The 19,790-nt window shown below is 45.6% G+C and overlaps 1 protein-coding gene across 1 annotated transcript in view; it reads left to right on the forward strand.

Annotated features, from left to right (window-relative positions):
• The first annotated feature begins 5,190 nt into the window (after positions 1 to 5,190).
• Positions 5,191 to 19,790, forward strand: part of RABGGTB (Rab geranylgeranyltransferase subunit beta) — a 211,814-nt gene continuing 197,214 nt past the window's right edge. The window contains exons 1-2 of the mRNA XM_086953884.1: positions 5,191 to 5,460; positions 17,599 to 17,706. Of these exons, the coding sequence (XP_086810010.1) occupies positions 5,458 to 5,460; positions 17,599 to 17,706 (111 nt within the window). The 5' untranslated portion in view covers positions 5,191 to 5,457. The remainder of the gene's footprint in view (positions 5,461 to 17,598; positions 17,707 to 19,790) is intronic.

Consider the following 19,790-nt stretch of genomic DNA (forward strand, 5'->3'; position numbering starts at 1 on the left):
CTTGAATCTCGGAGAAGAAACCAACGGCTACCTCGGAGCTCAGCACTCATATTTTTATTTTTTAGTTGTGTTTTTGAGACATTTTGAACTTTGAACTATGGCATCTTCTGCAGTGCGAAACAAGAGAATTCTTGGTGCAGTACTATTTGTACTGACAATTGTTGCGATAGCTGTGATAGCTTGGGTAGTAGAACTTGTGGTACCGGTACGAGAACATTTATTGCCAACTACCCCGATTCCATCTGAACATTTCCATTTTACTTTGCCTTATCATGAAGAGCGACACCGACAAACTTATTTGAACAACAGTTTTATTCAGATTCTGCATCACACCCACAATATGACTAACACTTCGAACTGCTGGGTATGTGGGATGTTGCCTGGACATCAAAAGAAAGGGGGCACACCACTTATCCCACTCCCGTTTTCCCATAATGGCTTTTGCAATGCCTGGTACACACTCCTATTCACTTTGCGATGGCCAACGAAAGGTGGGCTGCTTTTTCGACTTAACAAAATATGCTACAATGATCGAGATGGTTATCCGCAAGCTGAAGGAACTAAGTTTGAATGGGAGGAGTACCGCCCCGACAACGTGTCAGCACCACGAGTTTATAATAATCAAAGAAATATAAATATGTCCAGTTCACATGTAATTACTGTTATCGATACCAAAGCGGATCTCTGTGTTCGTAATAAAGGTACAATCCCAGTCGGCAGAAGTGAATGTAACACCACTCTTACCTTTGACACTCCAAATGGCATTTCATTTGTGGCCTCCCGAAATACGTACTTTATATGTGGAAATAAAGGCTATCATCGTCTCCCTATAGGATGGTTAGGAACATGTTATATATCTTTTGTATTACCCCCTGTGTTTATTGCCCCACCTATGTATCATAACAATTATGTCCTTTACCACGACTTCATATTGAATAGGGCAAAGAGAGCATTAGTCCTTGAAGATATTGACCAAACTGACACTGCGTTGCAACAATATGTCGATTTTAATTTGGGCCTCTTTTCATTTGTTGGAGCTGCTTTGAATAGTCGAAAAATAAGACGGTTAACTCGTGTTGTAGAAGCTGTTGCTAATGATACCGCTTTTGCTCTAGGAAACTTAACAGAGGAACTTCAGATTACCAGAATTGTAACGATCCAAAACAGAATGGTATTAGATGTGTATTAGCTGATCGTGGAGGATCATGCCGCATTATCAGGAGTAGTTGTTGTGTATACGTGCCAGATAATTCACCTTCTGTGTATGATGCCATATCCAAATTACATAAAATTGCTGCTGAGATACATCCTGATAATGGTACATGGACATTTTCGGGGTGGTTTTGGTCAATACTTAGTACCTGGGGTTGGAAGTTGCTGACGATTCTATGTGTAATAATTGGGATATTATTCTTTTTATGCCTTTGTATCCAGTGTGGCCCTGTATTATGCTCCATGTGCCTTTCTGCTTGTATTCCATCCAAACGAGCATTTGCTAAAAATGAACAAATGATTCATAAAGAAGTAGTACAAATCATGTCTATTGATATTGAAGATGAGTACCCCGATTACGTCCACTATGAGGTAGCTTCAGCTAAACGCTAAAAGGGTCGTCTGCCGTACTTTGACGGTGATCGAGTTAGCGTTAAGCTTTGCTACACGTATTTTCCCCTTATCTTGACTATAGTTGCCGGACGCTATTTTGTATGTATCGGCAGCCATTTTAGTTGAATGCGTTGCCTCGTGGTCAGCATGTCCTTTGTCCTTCCTCTGTACCACTGACCACTCGAGTTTGCCCAGCAACAGGCTATTTTTAGTAGTGGTCAAGCTCACACATGCGCAGTTTAGATTGACCAGTCATTACTTAGGAATGTTTCGCCAAACTGACCAGTGGTGTTATAGCTCCTCCCACGAGTTGGCTGTGTTCCAAAAATGACCATAAATGTATCTAAAACTCTGTAACTGTGTACCGCCTATATTTTTATTACTGTAAAAACTGTATAAAAGAAGAACTTGCACCGATGTTCGGTGTGATACTTCTTGCATTACCGAAGGGTGCTGTAGGAATGTACCACCACCCCATGGGGTCTTAATAAACTTGTCTTTTGCATTTTCTAGTTTCCGTGCCAACATCTGTTATGGGGTAGAGGGTATTCTACGGAGTATGTAGGCCTGGAGAACCCAATACCACAGGGTGGCAAGCTTGAGGTCAGTCATGTTGTCCGGTGTTGGGTCTCTGCGCCATGTTCTCTCGAGGGCTCGGCAGTTCTTCTTGGAGCTCTTGAGTTCGTCGGTGAACCATAGGGCTTTCTTGCTACCGGGTCTGCTAGGCGGGGTCCTCAGGGGGGCGAGCTCGTCTGCGCAGTCGCTGATCCACTTCGTGAGGTTGGTGGCCGCCCTGGCTAGGGTTCGTTGTGGTGGTGGGAGGGTTCATGCTCAGGGACGTCGCGAGCTGGTCGGCTGTGATCTTGTTCCAGCTCCTGCGTGCAACCTGTTGCTGGTGGTGGTGGATCGTGGTCCTTCCGAAGCTGAAGTGGACGCAGCTGTGGTCTGTCCAGTGGAGTCCGGTGGCGTGGCTGAAGGCGATGTCCTTGCTGGAAGAGAAGACGGGGTCGAGTGTGTGTCCGGCGTAGTGGGTGGGGGTGGTCACCAGTTGCTTGAGTCCGAGGTTAGCGAGGTTGTCTAGCAGGGTGGTGGTGTTGCGGTCGTTGTTGTTCTTCTGATATTTATATGCTTCCCTCCTCTTCACTGCTTGATTTTGCTCGCAAGAAACTGTCACTCATAGTTGTTGAAATGTCACTCATAATTACACTGAAATTAATAAATTGTCACACATAGCAATCTCCTTCTATATCCCTAACCTCCAGCTACGCTCCGCTGCCTCTCACTCGCCACCATCTTGCGCATCCGAAGAACAACCACCGGTGGGAGATCCTTCTCCCACACAACTCTATCTCAAGATCCACTCTTTAGAAGACATTACAATGCTCAACACAATGCTCAAGAACACTCAGATTTGATTGGCAGAAAACCATCTCAAATTGAATGCTCAAAAAACTGAATTCCTCCTTATTGCACCACCTGCCAAAGTCCCCATGATGCAAGACCTGGTCAAATATATTACTGCATTCAACGTCAAACCTAACATTGTAGACTCAGCTAAATCCTTGGGAATAACTCTTGACAGCAACCTTACCATGCAAAAACACATTAGTAATACAATAAAAGGAGCAAACTTCCAGATCAACACGTTGAGGAAGCTGAAACCATTTTTGCCAGCTAACGATTTTAAGCTGGCAGTTCAAGCGCTTGTTATCCTGAGGGTGGAGTACGGAAGTGTTTCCCTACGTGGCCTCCCTAAAGCATCAACAGCACCCCTAAGAGCCACTATAAATGCAGCAGCAAGACTCATCACTGGCTCAAAGAGAAGCTTTCATATTTCCCCAGACTTAAAAGCCTTGAACTGGCTTCCGTTTCAAGACAGAATTCACCTAAAGATAGCATGCATGACTCATAAGGCCCTACACCACAAAGCACCCAGCTACCTCGCACAGAAGTTGACGATCTCGGATGGATCAAGAGCTTCAAGAAACGCTGAAAACCTGCTACTGAAACCCCAATGATTAAACATTAAGAAAACATATAAACGAACTTTCTCTGGGATGGCGCCCAGGATTTGGAACTCACTGCCCCCAGAAACCAGACTAAACGCCTCTATTGTTTCATTCAAAAAGGAAGTGAAAGAGTTCCTCATGGCAAAACTCACCTACCCATAGTCCAAGGTATCCCTTTGACCAAGCATCCCCTTTCCTTTGACTCCCACTTGGACAAAGGGCCTCCAGACTTTTTAGGTACGGACGCTGACCACTACCTAATTCAACGTTCCATGTTGTACCCTTATGCCTCACTTTTGTACTATGTGCTTTGTATTCTTGATGTGCCTACATTTACACGATTGTATACCTAGCTTAACTGATTGTAAAGCGATCTGATATCCGCAAGGATCTTGTTCGCGCTATATAAGACCTTCCAAACAATAAATAAAGAAATAAATAAGACATGGAAAGCCCTCCCACTGAGCCTACGCCAGACCCAAGACCTGCTGACCTTCATGAGGATACTCATTACCTGGCTTTCGGCCAGTAGCCCCGCCCCCCCCCACGCCTTGAGACCCTCGCGGGTTTGTAGTGCGCTTTACATTATTGATTGATTGATTGAATCTGAAACCTTGGCAGCTCTGTAACAACCCAAATAATTCCACTACTTTGTTCTTGTGCATGAGTTATTATAAACTTATTGCAGTATTATACCTCAAATTATACTTTGTTTTCTCTTGTAACTGCACACTTGTCACTTTTTCCTCTTGTGCACTTTTTACTACCTCATGTATTTTTGGTTGCTCACAATTTTTACTACCTCGTGTATTTTGTTTGCTCACAATTGTCACTATTACCTTTACTACCTCATGTATTTTTGGTTGCTCACAATTTTTACTACCTCATGTATTTTGTTTGCTCACAATTGTCACTTTACCTTATGTAACGTAACGTATGCTTTTGTAGTCTGTTCTTTTGTAATGTTTCTTATTATGTTTCATTTCTGTTCCTTTTGTGAAGCGCTCTGACACCTTCGGGTAAAGTCCGCGCTATATAAAAATGCATAAATAAATAAATATACACCACTTACATACTCTCCAAACCAAAACACAAGGACAATAGCTCTAACTCTTGCAAATGCGAGGCCAATTGCATTGCAAATGTTTTTTTAACTTTACTTACTCCGCCACCTCCCTGTTTCTTCTCATCGTTTCCCTGGACCTTCTCCCCTTCCACCCGCCCCCGTGGCTGTAAACCCGAGAAAAGCGCCCAAGCTGACTGCTTTATATTGCTTTTTAAAAATCATCACATTAGCCACCCCCATCCGATTTGTAAGTCCAATAGCTTGCCCATGGGCGAAAGCTGTTGGCTTTGCTAATGCTTGTTTCGAATGCCTTTGAGGACGTAGTAAAACACCGGAAGGAAAATAATTCCAAACCCAATCAGAATAAAACTCCCATAAAGAAACTGGGCTTTAATCTATCACTCGACTTCCAATTGGCCACATATAGCCAAGAGGCGTGGCACAATCTGAATTCACGAGTTGTTGTTTTTTTATTTACCTATATATTCTATGAAATAGGAACCAGGGAGCGTAGTGATACGCAGACCATGAGATGGACGGGATTTTTCCAAGAGTGTTACTTTACAGTCGTTCTCTTGCCTTTTTAACTTCCATCTTCCTGAACACCAGCCGAACGCGCCCCCAATATCAGAGGCGCTGTTGACAGAGGGCGGGCTTAGAGTAACTGCGCACGCGGCTAAAAGAACGACGTGCTTGTCACGTGACTGGTGGCAGTATCCTGTGCCGGTTGCTGAATGCGGGCTGTCACCAGGCTTGGACCTACAGCACTTTGCAAATATGGTGAGAATATCCTCAAACGAGCAGTGCAGTTCATGCTAACCATGCGTTCCTTTTCGGACAGACGCCCTTCCTTAGCTCATGTGTCTCACTCCGTTGAGACAGGATAGATAAAACCTGCCTAGAGCCATGAGGTGTGCTTTCATTACAAAGCAATCCAGGCAATTGACTGCCCCCAGTTTTTGTCACAGGATGGTAAAGATGGGAAATTCGCTAGAAAGGTTGCCGTTTGATAATTTCTGTTGGTTAGTAACAGAGAAGCATACTGATAATGTATATTTTGCCCGCTAACTGTTTATGAGGTTATTTGCATGTACACCTGACTGTGCTGCTGAACCATTTACAGAACTAAAGAGTTGCACCTGGACTAAGAAGTACTTGCCAGAGTATAGGAAACCCTTTATAGTCTGTGCTTTCTTCATATGAAATTGAAATATATAGAAAACCCCAGATTTTATATATTTTCTCAGATCTACTTTGTTAAAGATTCTTTGTTTTCATTGGCTGATTCTGAGTAAAATGTTTGCCGTGAACCTCGCTATTTGAAACGTCTTTCTTGGGTATAGGACAAACTCCTTTTATTTTGTAACGCCAATTGCTCTCACTCTTGTTATTGCTTTATTTGGTGTTTTCATATTTTTTGCAGTTGTGCAAAGCGGGAACCATACAGTTGACCGTCCATCCTTAAAACTCATCACAGCATGCTCCTGGTATATCTGTGTGTCGGAAAAGCATTTTGTTTGTCTAACGGATGCATCATTTTCAGCTTGCACACACCTCATAGATTGAGTGTAAGGTTCGTATGAGGCGTGAAACTATACCGGGAGACCCTAGTCAAGACTATATTAGAAGTATTTTGGTTGTTATCTCTAGAAATCTGCCCTAGGATAGTGACCACTCTGTGCCTATCTTTGGTCCGATTAGCAACCCAACAAACTCCCTGCACCCCACTCCCTCATCCCAGAAAATGCAGATTTAATCCTGGAGGTAGGACTCTAGTCTTATCTGGGGTTACCCTCTACTAGACGTGGGAGCCACTTGAGACTCGAGTGAGAGAGCTGGCTCGACCTAAGCACTTTAAAATAAACCCCTAGGCAACTAAAGGTCTATGTAATATCTAAGACCTAGCAGAACACAGAAATGATGTTAAGGACTCGGTGTATACATCATATCATTAAAATATTCATTTATTTGATAAAAAATTCTTTAAAATCATACTAATAAGTGTTCCAACAATTTCCAGAAAGCATAAGTGCAACAACATCTCCACATGATTTAACAAAAACAGCATAAATTAGAATCAAAAGACATGCACGTTTCCCACTGAATGTAATGATACATAATAACGACAGGTGTGGTGGGTGAACAATTGGGTCAAGTTGTTAAATGATGGACCTTCTTAAAGTCTATGCGCGTTTCGGCGTGCTCGACTTCTTCATCAGGCAAGCCACAATAATTTCACAATGTCTTGCTTGATAAATCTAACAGAGAGGGATGTGTCAAGTTTCATTAAGTTGTGAAAAGTAGTAAAAAGCTCTCAGGCGACTAGTTCAGGGTGCTTGAGCCCAAGCTTCTTTGTGTCCAGGTCAGACCTCAGGATGGAGGGGGGTGTACTGGATCAGCTGGAAAGTCGTATGCATGTGACGTGGATCAAGAAGTTCTGTACCGTCCGTGAGATACAGCTTTAGATGCGCAAGAGAGTTGGAAGCCCACGTAAGGACAGCTGATGGGAATGTCCCAAATGGTTTAGAAGATCACGCTTTCAAGAAACAAACACCGTGGCAAGGCTTTTTTATTAACTGTCTGTTCCTCTGCTTCACGCAGAAGAACCTTACCTCCTTTCCACATCTGCTAAGACATCCCTACTGTCGGAATTAACCATTCCGGGCCGGTTTTATTTTTTTAACAAAATGTAGGGGTAACTGTTTATGTTAAATTAAAAACGTACAGGTGCATTGTGCCCCAGAGATCCCCACACACTTCAACCTCTGGGCGAGAGCAACCAATTCGCTACGGAACACCTGCAAAAGGTCATATAATTTCTCTGATTTTCCATTACTATATATGCATTTTTTAAATATTTGCATGCACCAAACACGTTTTACTAAATTATGCTTCAGAAGTGGTATCTAAAGTTGTACAATAGTTTATCAAAACGTTTTTTCAAGATGCAGACACTTTTTTAATGCACATTTTCTTTCGAAAGCAAGCAATCACGATTCTTACTTTCAGGCTTCTGCGTGTATTTGCATGCTCGCAGGGAGCATTATACGCAGCGTCAAATTGTGCCATTTTGCAAACGTGAACACGATTGATTATTGCAAGCTGAGCTCACAGCATTTCCTTAGGGCACTCACCCCAATAGTAAAGGCTTTGCAATAGTGACCCATGTGTACAGGTTTGAACGACTTACACACATGGATAAAAATGTTGCCGTTAGACATGGGGGTCTCTAGTGGCAGTAGCTTGCACACTGTCCAAGCACGAACCCTTCCTTTTAGTCAGGATGAGTGAAGTACACACCTAAGTTTGCCTGTGTTCACCCACTGGTAGCCTGGCATAGAGTAGTCAGGCTAAACTACAGAGGCAATGTATAAAGAATTCATATATAACCCACAGTGTAAACACTACAAATGTACGCCACACCCGTTTTTAGAAAAATAAAGTATCTTTATCTACACCAAACGACCAAAAAGCCAAAAATTCAACATACATACACAACTTAAATCATAACTTGTGAAAGGGTTCTTGCAAATATATAGCTCTTAGAAGACCATAGCACCCACTGGGGCTATCTTGATGTCGTGACTGGTACAAATCCAAAGTACGACGCCGACCGTGGGTGGGCTACGGAGTTACACGGACCCCCAGAGAAACAGTACCTTTTGTGATGATCCAAACAACGGCAGCGCACAGCATCTGGGAGTGATTTGGTGCCTGAGGTGTCGGTTCTTTACTGTGCATTGGAGGTGGTGCGGTGGCAGTGCGTCTGTTCCTTTTAACAGTGCGGAATCAGGCAGTCGCCCACGTTGGTTATTGACTCTGCAATGGTGCTGGGCTGTGGTACATGTGCTCCACAAGCGATGCCCTTGGCCCGGTTGCATTAAGCGGCCTCAATGATGATGTTGAAGTCAAAGCTGAGACGTCGTCGCAAATCTTCTTCTTGGGGTTTGCAGTCCTGCGAACACCTCCAATGGTCCAGAACTAGGAGTGGCACTACTAGGCAAGTCAGAACTCCCAGCAGTGGAGTTCAGGGATGCTGCAAGTGAAGTCTTTGTGTCCCTGAGACTTCAGAACAGGATGTGAGCTCTACTTCAAGCGGGATTCGCAGTAAAATTCAGTCTTTGTCCTCTCCTTGGCAGAACCAGCAACTGCAGGCCAACCCAGCAAAGCAACACACAGCAAATTGGCAGTCCTCACAGCTCTTCAGGTCTTCCCCTTGGCAGAGGTTCTTCTTGATTCCAGAGTAATCTTTTGAAGTCTTTGGTTTCCCTGAGACTTCCAACTGAAGGCAAGCTCTGTATCAAGCCCTGGGGGATACTTAGAATGTGAAAAGAACTGTCCTAGTCCCTTTTTTTTTTTTTTTTTTTTTTTTCTGCCCAGGAAGCAGCAACTGCAAGCCAAACCACCCCTCATATCAAAGGGCAGCGCTTCTCACTCAGCTCTTCTAACTCTTCCTGGAGTGTTCCTTAGTTCAGAGTAATCCAAAGTATGTGGTTTGAGGTCTAATATTTATACCCCTTTTTAGGTCGAGCAGACCTACATTCAATGCGTAAGCATTGAAGGTGTCTACTTTAGACCTATTGTTACCCGTATTTAGGAATGAAGACATGAGTCAGACGCGCGCTTTTGCAGTCAGTTTTGACCGCGGGAGCGCGCTTCTGACCCGCGCTTGCGCAGACGAACACACAGCCCCTGCTCTCGCATGCATTAACGGCGCACAGACACAGCCAGCCCCCACCCCTCTGCATACACACACACAGGCGCGTGCACACATACACACGCTGCCGCCCACCACCCCCAGCACACACACAGACACGCACGCCGCCGCCCCCTACCCCCCTGTACGCACACACAGACACACCCCCCCCGCCCCATGCATCGGGATATCTGCACACACGCCGCCGCCCCCTACCCCCCCTGCACGCACACACAGACACACCCCCCCCGCCCCATGCATCGGGAGATCTGCCATACAATCGGTACTTACGCCAGCCTCTGCCAACATCACAGGGAGCGGCGGTTGCAGGCCCCCAGCGTAGGAAACAGGCCCCCGCGGTGCACACACTGGGAAGAGGAAAAGGGGACGAGATACACAACACAGGGATGCGGTGCGCGCCACACCTCCGTCACTGCCTGGAACGTGTGCGCGTGCTTTCCAGCCTGTCGCGAGCACGCCTCCTTCTGTTTAGTTTAGTAGAAAGAAAAGGGGGGAAAAACTAGAATTGTTTCTATGTTGCAGTCTGTTTGAAGCCTTCAGGAGACATCGATCAGCCTTTGACGTGGAATAACTTGAAAAGGGAGGTTTAGGAAGTCGGGTTGCAATAGTAATTGGAAGTTAGCAGCAAGCTTGGTAAGGTGGCATGTCCTTTGTCTTGCCTGGGCGGTATAGGGGGTATGGCATTATGTTGCGACACCAGGGGTTTGTATAGGGATACACTCTCCGGTTACGGGCCCTCTTGGTTTTTGTGCAGACATTGGACTACGGAGGTGGGTACGTTCCCACACTACCTTAGTAGATATGGGTGGTTTTGGGGGGGGGTGCTGGCCGTTCATAAGTGGGGGCAGGTGGTATTGCGACCATCTATCCTGAGAATGGATTCGAAGGGGAGTCCTTCTGCTAGATGCCTGTTAATGGCTGGAGGGGGTGGAGACGGACGCGGGACTCCTCCATGGGGCCCTCGAATCAGTGACGTTACTTGCTTCTCAGTCAGCACACACTTGCCGCAGATGGGTCCCTGGGTGTGTGCTCTTCACTCAGGCGTGTACAGACACTTCAGCATTTCAGACCCCGAATTGCCGGGCATTCAGTGAAAGCTTCCGCGTCCTCTTTGATCTCCACACGCCCGGCTTGTGTGCAGGCCCCAGCCTGCGTAGGGGGACTGGGAGGGAGCCCCCGCTGCTTGTGGGAAAATAGTAATACTGAGAACTCCACACAGGGACGGGTTTGCACGCCCACCTGCGCGCTCTTTACACTCCCTGCCCAGGAGCTCCCTTCTGTGTCGGGAAGGGGGGTGGGAATTAAGCGCCAAGGACTCCGCCCCTTCCAAGCTCCCTCTGGAAGCTGGGGGAACTCCTTATTGGTGACATGGGTGCCAGTCACTAAAACATTGTTTGTGCCGGGTCATGCTGATGATTGCGGGTGTCTTGGGAGTATGCTGTGGCCTTGTTATGAAGGCTGAAAGGTTGACATTCACATTGTGTGTGTGTTTTTATTTTTTTTATTTTACACTTTTAGAAAAACAGTAGATAGTGGGATGCTGCGGCAGAAATCTTCCATAGTCACAACAGATGTATGCATAATCTGCCATGAGCGAGGGTGTTTTTTTTTATGTATGGTGAACCATGCTTTTCATCCAGACACGTTATCTTTTTGATCACATATACAACCCTCGATTTGAGGTTGCACATTTTTTTAAAATCCTATTCATTTGAGCAGCACCGTGCCTGTGTGTTAGATACTCTCATGTGGTTGTTATTTCATTAAGATAACAGGCATAACAATACGCTTCTAAAAGTATAAGTGACTGATTTAAGTAAGTTCAGCAGGAACAGTAGCAGAATTATGTTCTAAAGATGAATTTATAGAAGTGCTGCCTAGTGTTTTCACCGCAAATAGGAAGAAATGTTAGAGCAGGCCATTGTGCACTGTGGCTGCCTGGGGTGTATCGGTCTCATCCCGGGCTGTCACACACGACTGGGGGGGCTGAAGCCCGGTGAGTCCAATGGGTGTTGCGCGCCTGCTCACGGGACACCACCACATCACTTGCGGGACACCACCACATCACTTGCGGGACACCACCACATCACTTGCGGGACACCACCACATCACTTGCGGGACACCACCACATCACTTGCGGGACACCACCACATCACTCGCGGGACACCACCACATCACTCGCGGGACACCACCACATCACTCGCGGGACACCACCACATCAGCATCACTCAGCACCACAACAGCACTGTCCTTGCTTGCTACCAACAAGCATTGCCATAGCCAATAGGACTCGCATTAGGAAAGTGTAAGCTATTAGCTTTGTGAATAACAATGCTATTAATTTATACATTTGCAAAGCCAACACATATTAAAAAAAATTGTCATTTAGAATACCATTAGCTCACACTTTCCTAATGCGAGACCTATTGCATTGCAAATGCTTGTTCTCTTTTTAGTCTTATTTCAGAGTCAGTGAGCTCACTAAATCCAGCTCTTTCCTCCCTCTTCCAGCTTGACCACAGAAGGTGGAGACCACATTGTGCAGAGCAGACACAACCTATTCAGGTGCTAGTGAAACCTCCTCCCACCACTCCAAATGCAGAAAGGTATATTCAGCCTGGCTATGAGTCACCCAGGAAATGCAGGGGACACCACAACCCCCTTGTGACTGGCTAGAGTGAGTGCACATCCCCAGCCCCTGTCACTCCAAAACCAAACAGTGGATACACAAACAGGTAGAGGCACACAGGATTGTTAATCAAGAAAATTAACACTTTGGCATTTTGAAACACATAATTTCAAAACCACCTCTATTAGAAGGTGGGTTATTAAATTCAGAGTTCGGAGAGTCTAAACTCCAAATCTCTAGCTGTTCCCATTTGAAACTCACGCATGTAAAACGTTACAAGGCAGGTACAATGATAGCCTATGAGCGAGCTAGACCTTACCATAGTGAAAAAATAAATGCACAGTATTTCACCATCTGGACTTGTAACACACACCACCAGTACATGTACTACCTTTTACATGCACTGCACTTTGCTCATGGGGGTACCTCAGGCCTACCTTAGGAGTGACTTACTTGTAGTAAAAGTGAAGGGTTAGGCCTGGCATTTGACAGGTTGACATGACAGTAAAACTGCTTGCTGACACTGCTGTGGCAGGTCTGAGTCAAATTTGAAAAAGGGGTACTTATGTGGGATGCACAACCAGTGCTACAGGCCCACTAGTAGCATTTGGTTTACAAGCCCTGGCACCCTCAGTGCACTTTACTATGTACTTACAATAAATCAAATAGTCCATTCAGGTATAAGCAATCCTAATCAAAATTTGCACAGAGAGCATATGCACTTAAGCACTGATCAGCAGTGGTAAAGTGCCGAGGTTCCTGAAGCCAACAAAAACTGTCAGGAAAAAATAGGAGAAAGAAACAAAAAGTTGGGGGATAGGGTAAGTCCAACACTTAGCTGAATACAATCCTATTTCACAAACCCACACATTGTGTGTGTTGGTATCTGATTATCCGTGATAAAGAACACAGAAAGCAGTATGTGCTGTAGTCTGTAAAGTTAGCTTAGTTTGTCAGAGTAGCACATGCATTTTTATGCAATATGCATGAAAAGAATTTTGGCCTCCTAGAGGCTGCATGGGCTTTATATTGCTAGGAATCGCATTGACAAAACCAGCAGTTGAGGTCTTAGTATGTTAAAACATGAAACTAAGAGCATGGATAAATGAGACTAAAATGTCTTAGCACGTTAAAGCCAGATCAATTGGCGTAATAGAATGGCCAGGAAGTGCTGATGGGTAAAAGTCTTACCATAGTGGATTTGAAGACTACAGGCATAGCTCACACCACGCACCATATTTAATACTGAAAGTTTTTCTTTAACATAACAGAACAAAGGGGTGTGTAAAGTTCCAAACTGAGTCGCACTGTCCCATAGGGCAATCTGGCATTCTGTAACGGGCTGTCTGACAGATCAGTGTGTGTGCTGGTTTTCTAGCTGTTTGTGAGTCTGTTTTATGGCCTGCTGGGCCGGGTTTGGCTTATAATTTTCCGGATATTAAAACAAACATTGCCTGTAGCAACCTCCAATCCATGTAATCGCCGTACCTTGCAAAACACTTGTACAACGTGTCTTTACTAGTTCAGAACTGCCCCTACTTGCAAACAGTCCGTGGGTCACTTTTTAGCTATCTAATTGGTTACTGAGGGCCACTAATATTTTGGTGCCTGGGCCGACTTTCTGTCCCTGTCCAACCACGGTTCCAAAAGTCAGAGGGTTTATGTTTGCACACTACAAATAAAATACATTTCACCCAGCCTATCCAGACAGAAAACAATTTAATGCTACCGTGTATCATGCATGTTAACATTCACATATATATTCATGTAAATCAAGTGGGCCGCTAAGCATCTTGCTTTCCATGGTCTTAGCAAAACGGGATTTGGGAAGTGAGGACTGAAACGTACATTTTCAGATGTTTAAAACTATAGATATTAATATAGACCCATTGGTGGTCAACTCTGCAGTTTTGAAGATTTGTAAATGGGATAAGATATTTCTGCTTTTAAATGTAGCAAGTAACAACTCATTGCTGACAATTTACATTACTAGAGGATAAGGTGAATACTGGAATAAACTGCAAATAGAAAGTTACAGGCCCTGGGCTGATCAGCAAGCGGCAGCAATAAAATCTAGCATCATCAAGAGTCTACGAAGGCATGGGCGTCCTATCAGCTATTATGTTATTGCTGCAGTAAGAATTTATTAAGTCATCCAGTGAGCTCTACCATTGAAACCTTAGCAGATACCCTGCACAACATTAAGGATCTACTCTGAAACAATCTACTCTGCACACTCTGACACTCTATTTTAGCCACTCTACCACTCTAACCACTGCGCTCCAAGCCTCTGCACTCTACGCCACTCTATTCTGTTGTAAACTACTATACTCAACGCAGCTGCTCTCTATGCCGCTCTATTCTACACCACTGCACTTTAGGCCAATGCACTATGTACCTCTCTGCTCTAGACCATTGCACTCTACTTTGCAAAACTACACTCTGACTAAACCCTGCCATCTAAGACTACGCCCGCCACTCTAAGCCCCCACTCTACACCACTATATTCCCTGCCATGACGCTCCGCTCTCTGGTGCTCCGCTCTCTGGTGCTCCGCTCTCTGGTGCTCCGCTCTCTGGTGCCCCGCTCTCTGGTGCCCCGCTCTCTGGTGCCCCGCTCTCTGGTGCCCCGCTCTCTGGTGCCCCGCTCTCTGGTGCCCCGCTCTCTGGTGCCCCGCTCTCTGGTGCCCCGCTCTCTGGTGCCCTGCTCTCTGGTGCCCTGCTCTCTGGTGCCCTGCTCTCTGGTGCCTTGCTCTCTGGTGCTCTGCCGCTCCGCTGTCTGCCGCTCCGCCACTCCGCTGTGTGCCTCTCTGCGCTCTGCCGCACCCCTGCGCCGCTGTCTGCCGCACCCCTGCGCCGCTGTCTGCCTCACCCCTGCTCCGCTGTCTGCCGCACCCCCCTGCTGCTCCGCGCCCTGCGGCACCGCCCCCCCTGCTCTGCTCTATGCTGCCCGCTCTCTGCAGCACTGCCACTCCCGAGCACTGTGCTCTTCCGCTCTCTGCAGCACTGCCGCTCCCGAGCACTGTGCTCTTCCGCTCCCGAGCACTGTGCTCTTCCGCTCCCGAGCACTGTGCTCTTCCGCTCCCGAGCACGGTGCTCTTCCGCTCCCGAGCACGGTGCTCTTCCGCTCCCGTGCACGGTGCTCTTCCGCTCCCGTGCACTGTGCTCTGCCGCTCCCGTGCACTGTGCTCTGCCGCTCCCGTGCACTGTGCTCTGCCGCTCCCGTGCACTGTGCTCTGCCGCTCCCGTGCACTGTGCTCTGCCGCTCCCGTGCACTGTGCTCTGCCGCTCCCGTGTCTGCCGCTCTGCGTCTGTGCTCTGCCGCTCTGCGTCTGTGCTCTGCCGCTCTGCGTCTGTGCTCTGCGTCTGCGCTCTGCGTCTGCGCTCTGCCGGCTCTGTGTCTGCCGGCTCTGTGTCTGCGCTCTGCCGGCTCTGTGTCTGCCGGCTCTGTGTCTGCGCTCTGCCGCTCTGAGCACTGCCGGCTCTGCCGCTCTGAGCACTGCCGGCTCTGCCGCTCTGAGCACTGCCGGCTCTGCCGCTCTGAGCACTGCTGCTCTGCCGCTCTGAGCTCTGCCGCTCTGCGCACTGCTGCTGCACGCTCTGCCACTCTGAGCACTGCTGCTCTGTCGCTCCAAACACTGCCACTCCTCTTTTCTCTGCCGCTTCGCTGCTGCATCGCTGCTCCACTTTCTGCCACTGCACTCTATGTAATACTACACTACAAGTTTCTATGCAACTCTTCACCACAATATGCTACACCTTTCAATGCCGCTCTAATCTATGACACGCTATACCTTTCTATGCCTCTCTACTCTACTACTTTCTACACCTTTCAATGCCGCTCTACTCTACCGACAGGCAACACTGCTCAACGCCGCTGTTCCGACACACTACACTGCTCAATGACGCTCTACTAACACGCTACACTGCTCTACAACACGCTATATCGCTCTACACTGCTGTTATGTACCATATAGGTACCCTAATATAGACACAGGTAGTCACATAACCTTTCACCTATATTCTCCCTACATTACACTACATAACGGTTCTTAGTACTGTCCTTTTACCTAGTTACGTTAATGTCCAAAGATGACATGGGGGTTTCTCCGAAAAGCTTATGCACGTACTGTACGACACGCTATACTGCTCTCCCCACTCTGACGTAACTCCCTCTTTGCCACTCGTCTCTACGTGACTCCCTCTACGCCACTCTTCTCTGCGCAACTCCCTCTATGACCGACTACTACGCTCTACGCAACTCTCTACGCCACTCCACGTTACTGTACGCCACTCTTCTCCCTCCACATCACTTCACAACCATTTACGCCTCTTAACTCTACTTTGCTACTCTACACCACTTCACTCAACTCTGTGCCACTCTGCAACACTCCACGGTGCTTCTTTATGCCACTAACGTTTAGCCATGCTGAACAGTATCCAAGCTGGTAGCGAAGCCAATAGTTCTTGAATAAAGGAGACCTATTTGCTTTGCCAGTGCTTTTTCTTGGAACCTGCTACACGAACAGTGCCGTGGATTTTGTTTTTCTGATTGGGCTGGAATACTTCAGATGGCAGGATCAGTCCGGAGTGCAATTTTTATGAACCAGGAAAACATTTTAACCTTGATTCTTAAATAATAGGTAGACAACTCAGGCTCGTTCTAGATACTAGTACTTATTATATTTCTTGAATTTTGGAGACACTCTCCCCTCATAGTTCTGGACTTTGTAAAAGCCATAAAAGATGAAGGGAGTTGCTATAGTCCAATCTGGGCGTAACGTAAGATAATAGTACATGTGCCTACTGCTCTTATAGGAGGAAGATGAGCATTTTCCACAGGATCTTTAACAAGTCGACGCAGGTACACGCTGTTGTACAAATCTTTTGTTTGAGAGCCAGGTTATCATCCAGCACCTTCCCCTGGGGACTTGGAGATTTACCCATGGAATCGGGCTATAAACTATTCTCTCAGGACAGTCTGTTCCTGCCGAAAAGAAATTGCTTCTTTTTGTGAGGATTAAGATCAATCTGATGCTGAAGGGCCTCCCAAGCACACGTGCAGCTTTGTTGCCAGATGAGGCGATTAAGGATTCAAACTAATAAGGATAGGTGTGCCATCCGTGTATGAGTGAAAGAAGGGATTGGAGGTGAGGGTCGGGGGTTGTTTACCCCACTTGTGAATGAAAAAAGAGCAAAAGTCAGGACAAAGTGAACAGGAGTAAAGTATTTTTAACCAAGGGTGGCATTTACCAAATTAGTCTTTTGAATGCTGTTTATGGTCAAAAATGTGAGGAAACTGGTTTGACAGAAAGCGATCAGCAGAATGTTTAATCCGCCATTGCTTTTTTCTCTGACACCAGGTACAGCCCTTGGGGCACCCTGAAATCTGTTCCTTATGCATTTCAGATTAACAGCACACCCAGGATTAATAACAAGCGCTTATGTGTCCGAAAGTTACTTTAGAATACCTATCTTGCATCTAAACTGATGTCGTATTCCTTGTGTAAACCCTTCGCTGTTCTTAAATACTTTTAGAAAAGTGATCTATTTTTCCCGTTGTGTTTGTGAAGGGGACGCCTCAGAAGGATGTCTTCATAAAGCCAGATGCGCCGAATACTTTACTCCTTGAAAAACACGCAGACTATATAGCATCATATGGAACAAAGAAAGATGATTATGTAAGTATCCCGGAGCTGTTGTGTTTTATCCTAATCCTAACTTCTGATCGAAAAAATAGTGTTTATAAATTCATTAAAGTTTGTCACAAAAAATATCAATACAACCATTTTCATTTGTTACCAACATGAATACAGCACTCCTACAGTATAGAGTATCATAGTGTGATCAGTATCTGCTTCCATCTGACTTTGTAGTTCATCTAACGTTGTTTGCCACAGGGTTGCCTAAATCACCTGTTGTCCTCGTCGTAATTTTTTTATGATTTAGGTTTTCATTTGACAATATTGTTTTTGTTACAGACAAAATGACTGTTTTCATTTTGCCGCTCATAACTACCTAAGGCTCCCCCTTTCCATACATTTCAAGCCAAATATTAGGTGATTTAGTGGAGCAGAAGCTCCCTTGTCCCGTAGCCTAATCTTGGGTTTAACATAGTTTTGTTACTATGAAATAAGAATGTTTATTCGTGAAAGATGACATAAACTGTAATAGTTTCTTTAATCATAAGGAGCGACTCCCAACCACTTGTACATTGTACTTATAGTGTTAGAGAACTTCTGTCAACCTATACTAGTTCTGCAAATGTCAATGGTAATAACGGCTCTTCTAATCACAGTTTAATGTGAAATCTATGGAAGTAAAATCTGACCGCTTCACTGTGGTGGGGGGTGAGAGGGGGAGGGGGGTTAGCAAAGGGATGTGTGTAACAGATTTCTGAACTAGTTAAATAGCTGGTGGATTATTCCGGAAAAATAGATATCAACATTTTAAACGTGCTCCTATATATTTTCAATGGAATGAAGATAACATATTTAACCGACGGCTTCCTAATGACTGTAGAAAGGCTGTAGAAAAATGAAGTATAATACTTCCAATGTACTGCAAGGAGTGAGCTTGCATTTTAAACTTAAACTTCTTGAAATAGTTAATGCATGGTTTTAAAAATACTTAAAAGTCCCAAGGGAGAAATCTAGACTTAGGACGGTCTTAAGGGGGCCAGCCGATGAATTGGTAAACTAGTATAGTTGTTGTTCCTAATTACCACGTTTACTGGGCACAATTTGCCCTTAGTATGGTATTATAGAACACTTTGGTAGCTGGTAGTAACACCCTTTTTTTTTTTTTTGTTTGTTTTAATAGACTTTTTATTGAGTTTCATATGAGTTGAACGCTACATCAATTTCAGTGCATTGTGACATATACAACTGCATGATCATACTGAGATCTCACATATATGCACTATCCTCAACTCCCTCCCCTGCCACAATCCTCCTTAGCTGCTTATATGGTAATGCAATAAACATCTTTACTACTGATGGTTAACATATTAACAAGTATATAGTGTAGAGTCCGTTCCCAGCCCTTAAAGTCCGCACATGCACCTCTACTTTCCTTATCCCTTGTGTGGGGCCCTCCTGTCCTACAACAGCATCATAGTTCTGTTCCTTTACAACTTTATCCACTCGTTTCATACACACAGTGTGTATTTCCTTGTGTCCAATTGCTGGTTCCAGCTTTGGCTGCCATGTCACACTGGAGATCCGCCATCATCTGTGTTCATGCTGTCAAGTCATCCTTCAGCGCTCATCACGTCTGACATGCTTAATTCAAACTTCCTCTGCCCATTTGGACATATTACACAACCCCTCAGCATATTTGGGAAGTTGTGTTCCCATTCATTTAATAACAATTTGTCGTTTTGCCATTACAAAGACCAGCATTGGGAACTTGTGGTGGGGCAGGAATCAGACCCAGCAGTTTCGCATGTGGGTTATAACTGGCCTCCCATCACATTGCCTTATTTAAACTTTGCAAGACTTCTCCCTAGTAAGACACTGTCAGGGAGCAGCTACACACCATATGCGCAAAGACTACATCAGGGGTTCTACATTGTGGACATCAGTAAGACTGTGCACAGTAAATGTGGTGTAGGGTTGTTGGTGAGAGGTACGCTTGGTGCATGTAGTTATATTGTATCGGCTTAAAGCGTGCATTAGAGCTCTCTGTTTGCACCCCCATATGCACCTTTTCCCAGTCTCGTGTACAGAGGACATCATCCAATACCTTCTCCCATTTTCCATGC

This window comes from Lissotriton vulgaris, chromosome 1_1 (assembly GCF_964263255.1).
Source record: "Lissotriton vulgaris chromosome 1_1, aLisVul1.2, whole genome shotgun sequence".
NCBI classification, from domain to species: Eukaryota; Metazoa; Chordata; class Amphibia; order Caudata; family Salamandridae; genus Lissotriton; species Lissotriton vulgaris.